Consider the following 18,192-nt stretch of genomic DNA (forward strand, 5'->3'; position numbering starts at 1 on the left):
TCCATTGACTTGATCCCTTGGAGAGGTCTGCATTTGTCTAAAAAGACGTCACTTTGAAAACAGAAATGACCAACTGGAAAATTGGCCTCAAAAATAACCCAGGACGTTTGCTGACTTCTGGTGGTCTGACTGTGAGACGCCGTGAATGGCACTGGCTGCCGTTTGCCAGGATCCTCACGCTGCGTAAACTGCTTCTTCAGGTTAATCCACACCAGGATCTGGCCCATTATATCAAAAAGTGCGTTTGAGCAGCATTTCTCAGGATCAGACCTTTAGTCAAGACCTTGTGAATGCTGTTGAGTCAGAACCTACATTTCAAGAAAATTGATTTGCATCTCTGTTTTTCCTAAAATGTCATGGAATTGACTCAACTTCATTTGTTTCCACTTTGTGAGTTCAGTTTTGGTTTTTTTTGATGTAAGTCTCACTTAAATCTTGACAGACATAGTTAAAGAAAATTGAAGTATACAGCAGTTGACAAATGTTCATTAGGGAAAGGGAAGTAAATTAGAGAGAGGCAGAACAGAGTGTGTGTTGTAAATCTCGGTGTCTTAAATAAAGAAACAGCGCAGATTTTCCAAGCTCACAGCCTCTAATTATTGCCTCTTCTGTCTGATTTGAAATATAATTTGCGAGAAACGTAACTGCCTCAATCAAATATAATAATGTATCGTTTAAAAGTGCAACCTCTAGAGTCACACGACAGAACCAGTGGTACTCACATTCAGACCACAGAAATGTTATAATTGAAAATGCCATAGACTGCTCGTCTGCAAAGTTGAGTTCAGCATAAAGTTCCTGTCTTTAAATCCAAATTTGCAGAAGAAGGTTGTACCTACTGTTACATGCACCGCTTACATCATGCATATTGCTTGTCCTCAACAACCAGCCTTAAAGGAAGTACTTGGATATATCTCTGATTGCTGCCTGTCTGCACGACCATGGGCACAGTCACCAATGTCAGTATTTTACATCCACTATGCATGGGTACAAATGGTTAGTAAATCCAGGGCTCAGACTCTTGATTTTTTATAGGTTTTTTTTATGAAAAAAAAAAATACTGACCTCCTGAAAATTGAAATTAATTACTTGAAACTCAGCCCAGTAGTATTTGTCAGTTTCTTATTTGAAAAAAACATATTATTTATTTTTAAAACTTTTCTATCCTTGTCCTTGATAGCCAAAAACTGTATGTGTGCTTAAAGAAAACCACTTTCAGAGATAATTACTTGCAGGAAACAGTAGGTTTTAATTCTAAAGGAGAATTCTAAGGGAGATCTTATAATTTCATAAAATAAGTAAAATATAACTCTTTGAAACATAGGATAAGGACCTTCACAGAATTGTGGTCCTGTCCACTGAATTCTATTCCACATGTCAAGTGAGGAACAGTGAAGGTCCAATTTTAGGTGTTACCTTCGCGCTGAGAATTAATCTGTCAGAGTAAGGTGTTCCATTTGAATAGATACTGTACAACAGAGAAGCACTTTCTGATGACATTCCTAACTTTAATTCTTCAAAAGTCAGAGCCTGATTTTGAGGATTACAATGTTAATATACCTCAAAGAGAGTTTCATCATGGTTTCCAAGACTCTCAAACCAAGACAATGGTTTATCAAACCAAATAATTGTGTTTGTGCGTTGCATACAGGGAAAGATATGACATTGATCAAGACCTGCCTCACAGTTACATTTTATTTGGAATATAAATCAGAATTTTCTACTTTTAAGCGCCTGACTGCAAATTTGCAGCGTTGAATAAGAGAGAGGACAGGATTTGTCTATTTCCTTGATTTGCCTAAATGAGAGACCAATTACCATAAGCTCCCTCTAAACAAGAATGAAGGTCCCCCAGCAGGCAAGTCTTCCCAGTTAAAGCTTGTACTCCTCACTGAAGGTAATTCTGTCTATAGAGAAAGTTTAATTTTCTGATATCTCAGATGTTGGGGCTAATTATCTAAGCATAAGTGGAAATATGGAGATTTAAGATCAGATTTTTTTTTCTAGGATTTAAGCCTATATTAAGGGATTTATGCAAATGATTGAGACCTTAGTCTAAGACTGGCTAAAAACCCCCACAATAATAAAGGGATTCATCGTTCAAGACCAAGAAATCCAGTCCTAGGTTAAAATGCTCAGCATTTAAGAAAGCTTACTATTAGAGACAAATCCATGTAACAAAATATAGACATAAATTTCAATTTATTTCTGAACTTTGTGTTTTGAAATATACTGATCTGTGTTTTGATTTTGACCCAATACTCTTCCCAAATATACAATCATATTCCAGAAGTATTAACTTTGATGAAGTGGATAGGGTTTGGGAAAATATTCTTTTTGCTTTCTTTGCCATTACTACCATCTTGGTGGGGTTGACATGATAGACAGAAGGAGCATTTTCCCTGTATCTTTGCTTTCTCCCATCCTTAAGTCTATTGTAGCTGTATCTGGTTTCTTACTCACCTGGAGACCCTAAAAGGCATGGGGCAAAACACCAGTGTATCTTCTTTCTTGGCAAAACAAACACAATGGAAAATAAACATAAAAAACACTACAGATTGCTAGTGGGGGTTTGGTAGAATTTTTCCAGACATGTGGTTGCAAAAGAGTACCGTGTCTTGTCTAGACTGATCTCCCTCATAACAAGATTTAATGGCAGAAAAAGGAAATAGCTGATTTCCCAAACTAGATGCATAGTCAAATATATGCAAGACTAAAAGAGAAGTGGAAAGCTGATAAATCATTGGTCTATAAGCTGAAAAATGAATGCTTGGTTAAAAAGGATGGATGTCAAGGAAAATTAAAAAATGGCAACAAGCTTCCTGTCCCGGGAGATAGGGCAGCTCGGTGTGACATGTTGCATCGACCACGGGAACCATGGAGGTAGTAGATAACACACATCAAATCCAAGACCTCAAGATAAGATTAGTTGACTAAAGGTGTGCCAAGAGGGTGACAAATCACTGCACAAAATAATCGCTCTCCTCCCATGAGGTGGATGAAGCCAGGAAACCGCTCCTTCACAGGAGCTCTGGAGGATAACCAAAGAAAACTCCCCCAAAAGGAACAGAAATCTGTTAGATTCAACAGTCACCAGCGGCTTTTGAGTACGCTACGACATACATAGACTGCATATGGGAACATACATTCATTACATATGTGAACATAACATACATTCCATAAGGGAAAAGGTATTTTGTGTACATATACATATGTAGGGTATACCACACATGTGTCATATAAGAACTGCATTTTGCATTATCATTTTAGCCGAAAGTGATGACACACGTTGGATCAAAAAGGTTCTCATACTCTCTTTAACCTTTCCAGTGCAGGTACCTGCATATATGATGATGTACCAGAAATGCCTTGACATCTTTCCATGGTTAGGAATGATGCAGGTGGCCTTATCCATATAAAACCAGTAAAGAGTAAAAGAGCATTTGGGACGGGTAGATTTCCACTAGCACTTAGGCTTTCAGGAAGGAATGAAAAACTTCTGAAATTAGTTGCTAGAAACTGCTATGAAAATTGAAATATTAGGGCTTTCAGCAGCAGAAGCTGTTGTACTTATTAGCGTAACCCCATTTATGGGAAGTATAGAGTAAGCGAGGCTGTCACATTACTCAAACCACCCACTGCAAAAAAAAAAAAAAAAAAAAAAAAAAAAAAAAAAAAAAAAAAAAAAAAGAGTTGTTCAAGACTGGACTTTTATGTGGAAGAGGATTTTTTTGTTCCTTTGGATAAGCTGTTTGTGTTTGTAGCCGATAGGTTTCAAAGACTGAAAAGCACGCTGGATTGCAATAAGTGTAGTTCCATTCACTGTGTCACTGTTCCATATTTTCAGAGGCAGAAGCTACTTGAAGACGTGCAGCTCCGTGCATGTAGCCAATGGACTTTTGGCACGGATATGTATGTGTGCAAATCAGTTTTGGACAGATGTGGTTAAGTCTGCTACACAGATAATAGGATCTTGCAGCATTTTGGGCGAAAGCAGAGAGCTCAAGTTTCAAAAACAGAGAAATCAAGTTTCAAGGTTGTAACAGAAGTTAATTTAGTCTGACCTTTTGCATAAGAAGAGTTTATACATATTTATTCTTTATGGTTTTATCCTGTGCAGGGAAGGACTGACTCATCTGCATTTAAAGCAACTCTAGGCTGATTAAACTGTTTTCACAAGCTTTTCTATTCAGTGTGTGAATTCCCTTCTTTTAGGGAAGTGCATATATATTACTTAGTCTTATTAAAATAGGGAAGAAACAGCAGCAGCAGTTCTTTCAAACCAGAGGCTGTCAGGAACCAGCACACCATTGACCTGATGATCACAAGAAGTGTCTTGCAAGGATGGAGCAGACTCACATCAGTCTTCCTCATTATCCATGCCTAAAGCTTACCAGCCACTAAGATAGCCTCAAATAAGATATGCAAAACCAGGAGGGAAATGATTAGCACACCAGTGAGCCTGCCAAGGGTGCAATGAGGAGCCAGATGTATTGTGTGCTGAAATAGAGGCCCATAAACAGTGGTGGTATGCCACGGGTCACAACACTTTGCCCTTGCTGGTACAATCACCTTAACCAAGAGAACACAGGAGCAAGAAGTAAAGTTGAACTCACAGGGCAATGTAAGATGGAAGCTTGCAAGTTGTGTCAATCAGAGCTCTTCAGATTAGAACCTGATCTAGGAAGAGGATGTGATGAGAATCGACAGCCAGTGAGCCCTCTTGCGCAGGGAAAAGGTACCAGTCTGCACCAGAGCTGTCATCCAAGAGGTTTGCCAGTACCTGTAGCCTCCTAAACCCAGATCAGGGATGAGAAACTGGAAAGGGCCAGCATGGGCCGTCAAGAAGGTGAGGTGCCTAAGCACATGGCTTCTGAGGAAAGCTTGAGAAGACCAAGTGACAACCTAAGAGCTGTCTGCAGGTATTAAAAAGAGATTTACAAGTCATTTCCCAGTGGAGGGAAATGTCAGAGACAAGTTGCTCTCCATGAGATAAAAAGGTAGTATAATAAAAGGTAACAGCAAGATGTTGCAGCTTAGAAAGTTTGAACTGGATTTTTAATTACTTTTTTTTGAAGGGGGAGTGATGTACAACAGTTGATAAGATAATCCACAGTAGTTGGAGTATGTTCATCACCAGATGTTTTCAAGACTCAGCAAGACAAAGACATGGCTGACCTTAACACTCAGCTATTTCAAACGCAGAGGCAGAAAGGAAGAGATCTTTTTTTAACATGCAGAAAACACCAGAGGAACCTACAAATGCTAATGAAAACTTGGCTTGAATTCCCAGTTTTCATGTCGTCTTGCGAGAGCTTTCTCTGTCAAGCGTGTCTCTTCTCTGGCAAGTGAACAGTGAAGAGGATCGGTCAGTGGATATTTTTGAAGTGCTTTGAAGTAAAGTAGTGCTCAGTATTCCTGTTAGTAATTTCCAAACCTCTGTGCTAAGATTTCAAGCCTTTAGAGCTAAGCAATTTCAAGTTCCTCTCTTGCCAGTGGATAGACCTGATTTTGTAAACAAATTAACAGTTTCATTAAAGAGAAAATGGGCATCTATTGGAGGCTGGGAAAAAACCACATTTTCTGCCAAATTTTAAAGGAGCCTGATTTATCTCTTTGGAGTTTGTTTTTTATTAAGCTGGACAGTCAAATCTTGCACCGAAGCTGATGGTTGGAGATTGCGTTTCTCTCTTTCAAGTACTCCCTAGAAGTCCATGTCTGAGGATGGTGAGACACTGGAACAAGTTGCCCAGAGAAGCTGTGGATGCCCCATCCCTAGAGGGGTTCAAGGCCAGGCTGGAAGGGGTTTTGAGCAACCTGGTCTGGTGGGAGGTGTCCCTGCTCAGGGCAGGGGAGTTGGAACTTGATCTATAAGGTCCCTTCCAAACCCAAACCATTCTATGATTCTATGATTAACCTACATGTCCCATTATATTTAAAATTCTGTAAACAATTTACCAAGGTAGAAGTAAGCTGTGATATGTAAGTGTAGATGGCACTAAAATGTTGAGGCCAAAAAGTGGCCTTGACTGGGCCTTGACTTCCCAGACCAGAAGTGGGAACCAGAAGTTCTTGATTCCTGACAGAATTTATTTTTTAACTGGGTAAATCCAGCTTTTAGCTTTAAAATGTCAATTTAAACGGGAAAAAAAAGGAGAAAATAGTGTCTACCTATTTAATTCAAATACTGAGGTAATATGTTTAAAAAAATTGCCAATGTTAAAACACACGATGTAACTGTTTCTATATGATTTCTGCCCCTTTGAGGGGAAGATGATTTTTAAGTGCAATATACCTTCCTATTTACTGGTGAATAATCTTTTGTTCTCCTTTCCATTTTAAAATCATGCCTAGATTATCAAACCAGCCTTGTTCTTTAGCAGCCTTTACCAGTTTGCTAGCAACTCTTTTCTTGAATTAGCTCTGTGTAAGTTTTCCACTTTTTCTCTTAAAAAATTTTTTTTTTTTACTTTTTGCATGTACCAATATTTCCCTGTGGTTGTGAGGTTTTTTGTTTTCATTTTTTAACTCTCTTAATTCAGAAATATCCACTATCTTAGTCTTGATTTACTGATGAGAGTCTTGATACCTGAAACCATGTTTGTGATCTTTTTATAGTCTTTGTCCCAAGATATAGAGGGCTGGTCATTCATGTTTTTAAACAAATTATGTTTGCATTAAAAAATTGCCTGTCTTCCAAACAAAAATAATTGTGAAGAATTATTCACTTTCTCTTTTTTGATAAAACTGCTATGACACTGAAAATTTATCAAAATGGTATGAAAATGTATAGAAAGCTATTGAAATTTTTCATATTAAATCTGATAACTTTTTAATAGACATTTTAATTAAAAATTTGGGGAAAAGGCCACTAAAAAAGTGAAAAATGAGTTCTTTTCTGACCTCTTAAAAACAATTTGGATATCTTTGTATGAATAAAGTTTTAAATGTTTCAAACTGTAACCATATAATAATTAGGACTGTGTATAGCTCTGCAAATGGGCATTTGTAAAGCTTTAATAGAGCACTGCAGAGGAGCCTAAGAGGACATTCATTATAATTTTGATGTTTTCCACAGTCCTTACTACTCTGTGTCTCCAGCCTATTTTCATCTGATCAACCGGGGAGCTTTTAGGGGTATGACTGCTTAGATTTTGAATTACATATCAAAGTAACAAATTTTAAAAAAATAAAAATTTTGTTGGGGTAAATGTACTTAGATACAAGTAAAAATTGTACCTCTAAGGTGATAACAAGCACAATAATGATCCTCTATAAATGTAAACAGAAGAAATGCTAAGAGATGCCACTGACATTTCACAAATAATCCTACAGAATCCTCTTGGTTTTGTAGCTTATAACTTGAACCAAATTCTTCCCAACATAAAGTTTGGGGTTTTTCAAAAGACAAATATAAAGTTTTCTTCATTCTAAGTTAAATATTTCACTCCTTTCCGTTATCTGAATGTATGTATGTTACAAATTATTACCAGTAATGGAACCATCCTAATATTTTCTTTCAACAAATGGAAACACTGAAACTTTCATAAATGTTTTTCAGGCTTCTCAGTTCATCACAGAGGAGGTTTTAACCTGAGTTCATATATGCTTGTTTCCTCTTGTGTCAACTACCCCGAAAGTGCTACAAATGTATAGCTTTGTTAATAGGTAAATAAACATTAAATCAAGGACAGCCAAGTTCCTGGGTGTATTCAGGAGAAATGGGAATCATATAGATCCAATCACATTTAGAGAATTAGCCTTCTTATTCCGATTCTGTACTTCAGAAGAGTCTCATGTCTTTATGTGGACAAAGACCATAGAAACTGAAGAGGAATATTTATTTCTTCCAAAAGCACCAATATTTGGAAGCTTGAACGCCTTAAAGCCATAGCACTTTATTCTCTGAAACAGAAATGGAAATGAAGAGTTTGAAAGTCCCACCTGATCTCATTTCTAACACTGCACTCTTTTGGCAAAGGGATTCTCTTCCACTCGATGAAAAGTTTTGCCTCTGTTATCCCGTACTTCAGGCACTATTTGAAGTAGTTGAGTCCTGCCACGAGGAAAAACTTCTCCAGGAAAAGTTCAGAGTCCAGCACGGCGATGTGGGCAGCTCGGCCTATCAACGTGTTGGCCGTGTTTGGCAGAGCGTGGAACACGTTGTGTCTTATCAAAGTGCAGTCCTTCGCCCCAATCAAAGGCTGGAGCAGGTTGTTAATCATTTCTGCATAAACGGGACCTGCAAAAGAGTTTAGATGTCACACCTATGTGACAAAGCTGCAGCATCCCCTCTTTCCTTACAGTATCGTTTAATCACAGTCACAATGAGAAGGAAAATGGAAAGAAAATACCAAAGATTTGCCAAATGCTATGATGTTGTTAATCTAATGGAGGCATTGGTTATCTGAAGAGGTCCTCTGAAGCTGCTAGCATGAAGAGTGGGACACTCCTCAGCATCTAGTCTCATCTCCTCTGTGGTGGAAGGAAACACACTTGTTTCCTTCAGGGGGAAAAAGGGTTGGACTCGTGCTGCATGTGAATTCCATTGCAAAAGGGGCTGGCAAGACACAGAGGTCCATTCTCTGGGGAATCTAACGCATCATGCAGAGATGAAGAGCATCATGCAGATAGTTGAGGAGCTGACAGGGAAAAAAACAATGGCTCAGGAAACTTGTACTCATAAATGATCTACGCTGAATGTAGATCCAGGTCCTGCTAGGCTCATCTCCCTGAGGAACTGGAGGAAAGTGTTAGAAAATTACCTTTTAATTCATATCTGAGGTAGGGTAGAAAGAGCTGTAATTTAAGTAAGATGTGTGAAGGCAACCATGTTGATTATTTGGCCTAGGTATCTCTTTCTGCTTCCAAAGAGTACCTCCATTTCTAGGTGATCACATGTGTGAAACGGGTATGAAATTACACTGAACATTATTTCTGGAAGTGGTATCAAACAGAGGCCATGAAACATTTTATAAATGAGGGAGGCTGCTAATAACAAAGGCCAGACTCGGGACAATACACAGCCTGAGCTCACAGGAGGGCTAGGCCTCTGATGGCACGATGGGCTTTACAGATTTTATTACAAACCAATATAGATCTGTCCCTGAAATTACCTGGCAATCATGTAAACACTATTGAAAACAAAGGGAAAACCCCCTGAATTTGGATGTGCTGAAAGAGATTTCATTTTGTGAAACAAAGGTAAGACAATCCTAGCGAGTAGCGAGTCAGTAGACTACAGAAAAACATTCCTGTTACCATCACTTTAAAAAAATAAATTAGAGGGAAGGGGAAGAAGCAGTAAGAAACCTTTGATTATGACCTGATTGAAAATTGTTTTCATCAGACAAAGAGCTTCTTAAAGAGCTTCTTTTATTGATTTCAGTAATTTCCTGTAGGAAGAGAACACTTTCTCTCTTATCAAATAAACATTTGAGTTTTCATCATGCTGATGAAAAACCCTTGTAATGCAATGATCTCAGTTACACAAAAACATCATTTCTCAACAACTTTATAAATATAGAAAGGATCTTAAACATACCTGTGTGTCTGTCCTTAAGTGCATTTTTGCACATTTCTATTCTTGCAGAATGAAAGGGGACATATCTGTCTTGGGGTGAGGCCACTAACACAACATTTTTAAAGTACTGAAGACCTGTGGCAAATGCATTAAATACATACAGTGTCAGCATGACTATTTCCTGTTCAAACACATTTGAAAATCTACAGTGCAAAATAGATTATAAGAATTAAAACATACCACACAAGCTTGGAAAGACTCATAATAGCTTAAACCCATTTCTGCTGCTCCTGAGAACTATTTGTTACTTGTCAACACTCATACAGCTTAATTGTATGTCAACAAAAAAAGTAAGAACTGTCTGCTCAAAAAATTGTTTGATTAAAACCTTAATCTTGCAAATATTTGTGCCTCTTAACATTGGAATCACATGTACAGCCCCACCATGTCAATGAGTGGTTTTGGATAAATAAGTGTTCATAGGAATGGGGATCACATTAAAAAATAACACAACAAATTACTACAATTTTCAAACAAAACAGAGAGGGAGGAGGAACCAGCTTCACTGCTGTCATACTACTACATCAGTGTTGAGGGAACCTTGGGATCCAGTCCCTGTATTCAGCAGGTCCTTGATAAATGCACACTGCTGGTACATGGACTGGAAACCAGGAATCCTCCCTCTTCCCTGGAGGCAATGGGGCCACTGATGGACTCTGAATACAGGGTCCCGCTGTTCACCCTGTCAGGCAAACCCACCCGTGTTCAGCCAAAAGGGAGAAAAACAGGCACAGATGATCTAGTCTACTAGTCCAGAGAGTATCCTGAACACAGAAGAGCTGTTGGTTTGACCTTCATCTTTCCCTCCTCCTTATAGGAAACCAAGTCCTTTGATTTCCAGATTTTCATAGAAAAGTTGACCATCGCCACCACAAAAAAACCCCTTCTGGCTGCCTTTATTAAGCCTGGCTGAAGCTGTCTGTCATTTTCTTCTTGTGCAAGCAAACCAACTGATTTTGTGACTTGAGTCTTAAGTAAAAGGTCGGAGAAGCAGAAGTTACAATATCTAAAATCTCATGTGAAAAGTTTCAATAAGGAATAATGTGGGTTTTTTTTTTTCTTTAAAGACAAACACAAGGGATATTTAACAAGACTGAAAAGTAGCAGGGACTTCCACTTTAAGAATAAAGTCAGAAACTGATGGAGTCTTAAAGAGTTATCTGGGAAAGGAGACACAACACTGCCTCTGATATTTCTCCCTGTAGGTTCTCTCAATGACTTTGGGTGCTAGAGTAAGGGCACCTTTATTTCAATTCAGTATCCTAGCTTACACGTTCACATCCAGACCTACCTACTTCAGATTCTGACTTTACAGACAACCCTCTTCACATTTAAATCTCTGCTTTCTGCTTTTGCAAGGACAACACCTTCATTTAGGGTTCCTTAGATCTCCAGGCTACCAAGCTAATGAACAACGATTCGCTTTGACTCACAACACATGCTTAGGAATTCTTTGCTTGGGAAGTTCTGATGTGAGCTTCCTGTGTAGACCCAATTTTTTTTTTTTGAACATGACAGCAGTAAAGCAGATACCAACTGTACTCCACAGGAATGAGAGCCAGGGAATCAAAAGTAAAACTCAAATACAGAAATTTGTTATATGCAGCTTCCTGTCATTGATTATGTCATGTAGTGTGTTCATAGAATTATGAAATAGCTCTATGTCCACCAGACCAAGAATTAAGAAGTTATATTTACCTTAACATAGTCTGTTTGCTATTAGCAATAAAGCAAAGTATGAGTAAATAATTAAATATCAAGCAGTAACTTTGTGACTACACACTTAGCACCAGTTCGCTCACACACAATATTAAAAATAACTCTTAAAAGAAACCATTTACTTGAACAGAAGGATCATGCCTGTTTTCTCTTCTTAAGAAAGCCTGACTTAGTTCATTTATTCATGACAGACCAAGAAGGATAAAAAGATCTCTATTTAGACATCATTTTTCCAGTGTGAGGCCATACATCTCTCTTTGTAGTACAAAGTTGTCAAAATAGACATGAATAAAATTTTCTCTTCAGCTCACAGAGTCATATTTCCTAGAGACAAGAGCTGTTAAACTTAAAAAAAATAATAAAAAAGGAAAAATGGTTTTCATCTAGTAGCATAAATTAAGCAATGGTGGCCTGTCAAGAATGATATTTCTTGCTTGCAGAATATAAACTTATGTACATGTTTACTGCAGCACAGAGGTCGTATTCGGTGCTAACAGTTTGCCAAATATTTTCACTGATAACTGGCACAGAAAAAATGCACAGATAAAACAGATATTAGATAGAGCAGCCCTTCTCAAAAGCAATGATCTTTAAAGAAAGATCATTAACAAAGTGCAGGTTTCCTTTACTCCCTGGAGGACCTGGCAAACCATCAGAATCCTTTGGAATAGCCCTTGATATTTGCACAGCCACATCAACCCCTACTCACCCGTTTTTTGGCTGAGCTGATAGAGGAAACACTTGCGCAGATCTGCATTGTCCCTGAAGGTCAGTTGCAACAGTGACCCTGACTTTTTCAACTTCTGCATGAGCCATAGACCTGGAATGAAAATCAATGCTTATTTTTATCCTGTTTGCTAATTACCAACCAAGGGGATTAAAGACGTGCCTGCAGTAAGGGCAGCGTTGTAAGTCGATGGAAGATTTTGCTTCATCTTGTATTGTTAATCAACAGGGAGAAAAGTATAAGGGTCTCACTTATTTTCCACATCGTGGCAGCACAAATGCTCAGGAAGGTTCAACCATGAGACACTGCATTCTCACAGCACTATAAGTGTCTTCTCTAGCCTTGCAGATGCCTCTCTTTATTGGCGTTATACAGTGTGAGCAAGGTCATCCTTCACTGCTGCACACCCTTTGGCTTCCCAGGGAGCACTGTGCTGCACCTTGTAGTAGATACTGAAAGCCCCTCTCGTTGCAATTTTTTTCTGTGTGGGTTTGAAGTCTTCAGCAAGTATTTTCCACAACTGCAGTGTACAAGTCGTGTTGTTACGATTTATTGCTACCTCCACGTGTTGCTGTCTCATGCACTCTGCCACGGACTGCAGCTACTCATAGGTCTCCCACGAACTCTTACCTGTACTAACCAAGGTACTGTTGTTGTAAAGGGTTCCCAGGTGAGGCCCGGAGAGGGACAGGAAGGTGTGCAATTTGTTGAGGTAATAGCGAAACCTGGGGCGAGTTAGTACCGATCGAATAATCACGTTACCAAGGGAATGTCCAATAAAACTGTTGGGAAGGAAAGAACTACATTAACACAAAAACCACCTGTATTTTACTTAAATTAAACATATGACTGGCATAAATTGGTCTTGAGGGGATTCTATCAGGGTCTAGTCACATTTTCACATCTTTTTCAGCCTAGTATATACTCTTCCATCTATAACAATGTAAAAATTCATTTCACCAATTCAATGGCTTTTGACACAGGTCACTTCTGGAAAAGTTAATTTCACTTTATGTTGCTCGTGTAACTCAAACAGTTCCAGACTATTAACTATCAGAACACTTACCTTATTCGGGATATGGAGAGGTTGTACAATTGGATATGCTGAATAATTTCATCCAATAATCGGTCAGTCATTGTATCAAAGTCAGCAAAAGTATCAGTCTGGTGAAAAATGGAATAAAATAAAATATATTGCACTTATTGCAGACTGATGTTATTTTCAAAGCAAAATGCAAGCGGAAACACAATAACCAGTCCAGATTTTCTTTACACATGCTCAAGTGGGTAGCAGAGGGGGAATTTTTCTCAGGCTCCAGGTCCTCTAAAAATTGAAGTTCTCCTTTGAAGAGAGTCACAAAGTTTCACTTTAAGTTTATTGGCAAATAGCTTCCAACTCATACTGCAAACTTACCCAAGCCAAGTATTTTCTTTCCGACAGCGCATCGATAGTAACAGCAGACCATGGGTCAGGATGGGTCCATTAGCTATTGTTACAGCCCATGTGGAAATTTACTGCCTTCAGTAAGCTAGTAGGTAAGGTAAGGCAAAATTCTTTGACTCTCTATTGTGCCTTTTAGCTTCAAGAACACAACCTCAGAATATAATTTAGGACTAGAGGAACCAGACACTTTGTAGGGCATGGAAATAGGGCCCTCTAGAAGGCAATTCCTATTTTAAGGGGATTAAGTTACTGCCTGTGGTTGCTCCTCTTTCTCTACTGACTGCCCCTAACTTCAGCACGTCATGATAGGATAAACCCAGACCTACAGTTTATTAATAGTAAGATTAACAATATTAGGCTGAGTGATTCCAGAGTCATAAGTATGATGTTAAAAATAACCTCACTTGACACTTGTAAGAACTAGTAATGCTCATCCACTCTAGACATCATACTCTGCACATGGAAAAAAAAACCAAACTTTTGACATTTAGGATTTAAAAGATTACTACAATAAAATAGTTTACAGCGTTATGCACTGACACACAGCTTATGCTGATGCTACAGATGTAATCACAAAATTATTTGGTCGTCTTAATGAAATGCTGTGTGTTTGTTATTCAACAGTTATCAGTAAGAGAATGAGCGCTAGAGAGAGACAATTTGTTGCTTGCAAGAGTACTGCCAATTGTGATATAATAAAACAAATAATATGTTGTCCAGTCTATAAGATTGTACACAGATCTTATTCAGAACTGTGTCATTTGGCAATCCAATAGGACTCTAAATCAAATTCGTAACTAATGAGATGCCACAAAAACAATCATCAAATGTTGGAACAGCTATTCAGAGCAAACAGATCAGTAATTAATGCTTTTGTGACACAATTCATCTTGCTAATTGCAGCTCTTGCAAAGGAAAACATGAGCATATTCACTTTCCAATATGGCCTTCAAATAAATGTTCTCATAAACTACAAACAGTCCACTAACCTCCTGCCTGTTTGTTTTGCTTTTGTTGATAATTAATGATTTCCTCCTAAGCTCATTATCCCAAATCTTTCAGGTTATTTAGAAGTAGAAGAATACCAGCCTGAACATTAATCATAAACAAAACACATCAAGCATCATATTTCACCTGGTTATATCTTCATCTTTCAGTATCATCTCAGCCTGATTGAGTTTGTCAAATGTATCACAAATGAATGCTTAAAAAAAGTGATTTTCATTTTCTTCTATAAGTCAAACTCCAGTTAAATGACAGATTCTTGGGTCATTTTCACTGTGGTTCTCAAAGGAGGGGAAAAAGGTTGATTGGATGCTTTACAGCATCGAAATAGTCATCAAACCACATGGGTCCAATTTCGATGGGAACTTCGTAGCCTTCCCAAACTGTAAGAGCACTCAAAGTTCCTATAACAGGCTCTGGATAATGTTAAATAGAGATGCTGTAAGATGTTTCAGCCTGTGAAAGTACAAGAAATGGCTTTGATGCAAGTCTGAAGTGGTCTTCCCATTATTTTCATCTTGTTCATGTTCACTGTGCAGGTCTGCTACTGTGCACTTCCAGGTGTGCACTGGAATGTGGCAAGTTCACAGCCTAACACCAACCAGCCACTTCAAAATATAAAAGCTTTTGAACAAAGGAGGTTGGAAAGTTTTGACTCAAGCTTCTCAGCTGCTCATAAATCAGAATAATGTTTCTGGCCAGGCACTGGAAACTCTTATTTTGTGCATAAAGTTAGGCCTCTGTGTCATAAATATGGGTTCACCGCAGAGCAAAGCACAGAATTCATTTCTGTTTCTCTGCCTAGACTAGCAATGAATTCTTCTGGAAGACATTTCTTTATCATTTAAGGAAATAAATCTCACAAACACTGCAAAAGGAGAAACTACGGCTGATGCAGCAAAGGAAGCTGACAACACTTGCTGGATATTTCATATTCTCTGGAGAATTTAGCATCACCAAACTTTCTGCTTTCTGTCGGTGCTGTGTTTCCTGGCATCAAACAGTCAGAGGCACGAGGCCATTAAGTTTGCAAACTGACAGGATAAATTGATTTTCTCCTTCTAAGGTCTAATCCTGTAAGTACTAATGTCATTGCCTTTGACTTTAATGCTAGGAATATTTTCTGGTGGGTCTGAGCACCCTATCAAATTAGACAGGAACTGGAACAGGCCTTTGCACTAAATACAACATAAAATTCCTCAAATTCCCCAGTGCTTTTGCTTCATTCAGCTGGTGAAAAGGCTTTGCTGAAGGCCCCGTTTCAGCAATGTCAACAGTGTGTAGGAGATCTAAAGGAGGACAGAAATTAGCTCTGTACTACCTGATTTCTTTCAGACATTAGGAAGTCCAGTTTTCCACCAGGGAGTCCCAGTTCTATAAAAGTCTTTACCAGCCGCAGATCTGCACTGTTACCTAGAAATAAATGGCACTTTATAAGACGTAATTCAACAGAAAAATAACTAATATAGCTTCAATTTAATACTTTCATCTTCCTATAAACCTTGACACCAGGGAGCTCTTGCGAAGTGTGCTGCTCAGACAACTCACCACGCCATAGGATCGTGCATCGAAACAGGGGGAGAGCAAGAATAACCACAGCCTGCACAAGGTGGGGCTGGATCCCCTGCTGCTGGAGACTGTATAAATGGTGGGAAAGAAAGAATAACTCTGTCTCCTCTTTGCTGAACAGCAAAGGTAAGACAACAGGACCAAAAGCTGAGGTCTGTCCTTCAGCCTTCGCAGCTGGTGAGGCTCCCATCGGACTCTGCAGCCCTGCCAGGGACCTCGGCACACGTGCCAGGGTATAGGCCTGTACCTTCAGACGTAGAGTAGCCTGACTCTACAGGTACTCTACAATTAGAGATGGTGCTGAAACACTTTCAGGCTCCTAATATTTTGGGAGGTGCCCGATTCCATAGGAGGAAATTCAAAAGTCTTCTGAAATGTTTTTTTGGAAAATATTTGGCGGAGAGAGTTGGGGTTGTTCAGCTTGGAGACGAAAAGGCTCTGGGGAAACCTTTTAGCCCCTTCCAGTACCTAAAAGGGGCCTGTAGGAAGGATGGGGAGGGACTCAGTCAGGTAGTGTAGCGATAGAAGAGGTAACAGTTTTACACTGAAAGAGAGTAGATTTAGATCAGACAGAAGGAAGAAATTCTTTCCGGTGAGGGTGGTGAGGCACTGGAACAGGTTGCCCAGAGAAGCTGTGGCTGCCCCATCCCTGGAGGGGTTCAAGGCCAGGCTGGATGGGGCTTGGAGCAACCTGGTCTGGTGGGAGGTGTCCCTGTCCATGGCAGGGGGGTTGGGACTAGATGATCTTTAGGGTCCCTTCCAACTCTAACCATTCTATGATGTCCTGTGCAGATTCCTTGACCTTACTTTGTTTTATGGCAAAACCATCTTTCAGAAGGATTTGGACTATTTTCTTCCCCTTCTCAAAAACTTCTTATGCTGTCTTACTTTCTTTAGACCCTCCATTTTTTCATACTTGCTGAACATCTGCTCTTTTTTTTTTTGTTTACACCAAAATGACTTGCAAACAGCAACAGGATGGCCTTACCATCCAATCCATGGACACAGACAACCAGGTGAATTCCATCTTCCAAATTTTCTTCCTCTTCCTCTGGTGGAAAATATGGGATATCAGAAGCTAGTACAGATAAGTCACTGTACAGAAATCCTTCAATCTTCATTTCTTTTTTAAATTTTTCTTTGGCCTGATAAAAACTGGAGAATACATTAATTAAACACAATAGAACTGGGTGTTCAAAAACAAACCTTCAAACGAGAAACAAGGAGCCTGGTATTTGCAAGAAGTTATATTTGCAGGTTTCAAATAGAGACCTGGATACTATTCATTATCTATTCTGATTGAGAGAAATCAGGATGCAGGGAAGAAAATCTGTGTCTCAGTCATTTGTCTGCATACAGGTAATAGCTAAAGCCTATTAGCACCTCACACCTGCCAGAGGAATGAAGGATTTAAAATACCATTTTCTGATGGTCCATAACAATGAGACTAAGATACAGAATTAGCAATTTTGCTTCTTAACAATGCCATCAGCTTTAAAGATACTGAAGTGCAACATGTATCATTTTGCTAGCATCAGATGCATTTATAGGCAGGTAGAAGGTGTTCTCCCTGTTCCTCAGACTGTGGAGTTAAAGGATGCACCTCATATACTAGATATTTTTGGTTTTGTTTTCCGATTCTTTTGAAAACTTTTAGTAGCTACAAGGAAAAGTAGCTCAGTGCTGAAAGAATTAAGCTAGGCCCTACAATTTGGCACACACAAATTCACCCTGAAGCATTCTGCTGGCTGAAGATGCCAAACTTCAGTCGCTTTTAGGAATGTATAATCACAAAAGAAGTGTAGAATTGTGTAGAAAACTGGAATGAACCAGGTTATGAGATATAAACCTTTAAAGGTTGGGGATTGCTTAAGGCCACAATATAATGGTGAGCAATTATTTACATTAGTTCTACTACTTTAAAGGGACACAAGAACAAAAAATCTAGTGTTCTGGCCCCAGACCTGGAGGCCCTGGGTTTATTTGCATGAAAACATGCTTAATTATTTTGCTTTACAAAGAAGGAGCAAATTTTGTGCTTAGATTAAGCAGAATTTACAGCAGGGTCTATAAAAGGAACCTCAAGATGCTTTCAAAAAGTAAAAATAAATCCTTGGGTCATAAATGAATGCACATGCAGAGAGC

General features: G+C 38.9%; 1 protein-coding gene across 1 annotated transcript in view; it reads right to left on the minus strand.

Moving 5' to 3' along the window:
- Window positions 1-3,671: 3,671 nt before the first annotated feature.
- FAM135B (family with sequence similarity 135 member B) overlaps window positions 3,672-18,192 on the minus strand; it is a 182,045-nt gene continuing 167,524 nt past the window's right edge. The window contains exons 14-20 of the mRNA XM_014965629.1: window positions 17,036-17,202; window positions 15,800-15,891; window positions 13,096-13,193; window positions 12,660-12,811; window positions 12,012-12,122; window positions 9,545-9,658; window positions 3,672-8,242 (exon numbers count right to left, since the gene is read on the minus strand). Of these exons, the coding sequence (XP_014821115.1) occupies window positions 8,037-8,242; window positions 9,545-9,658; window positions 12,012-12,122; window positions 12,660-12,811; window positions 13,096-13,193; window positions 15,800-15,891; window positions 17,036-17,202 (940 nt within the window). The 3' untranslated portion in view covers window positions 3,672-8,036. The remainder of the gene's footprint in view (window positions 8,243-9,544; window positions 9,659-12,011; window positions 12,123-12,659; window positions 12,812-13,095; window positions 13,194-15,799; window positions 15,892-17,035; window positions 17,203-18,192) is intronic.

Source organism: Calidris pugnax, unplaced genomic scaffold (genome assembly GCF_001431845.1).
Source record: "Calidris pugnax isolate Ruff unplaced genomic scaffold, ASM143184v1 scaffold41, whole genome shotgun sequence".
Lineage (NCBI taxonomy): Eukaryota > Metazoa > Chordata > Aves > Charadriiformes > Scolopacidae > Calidris > Calidris pugnax.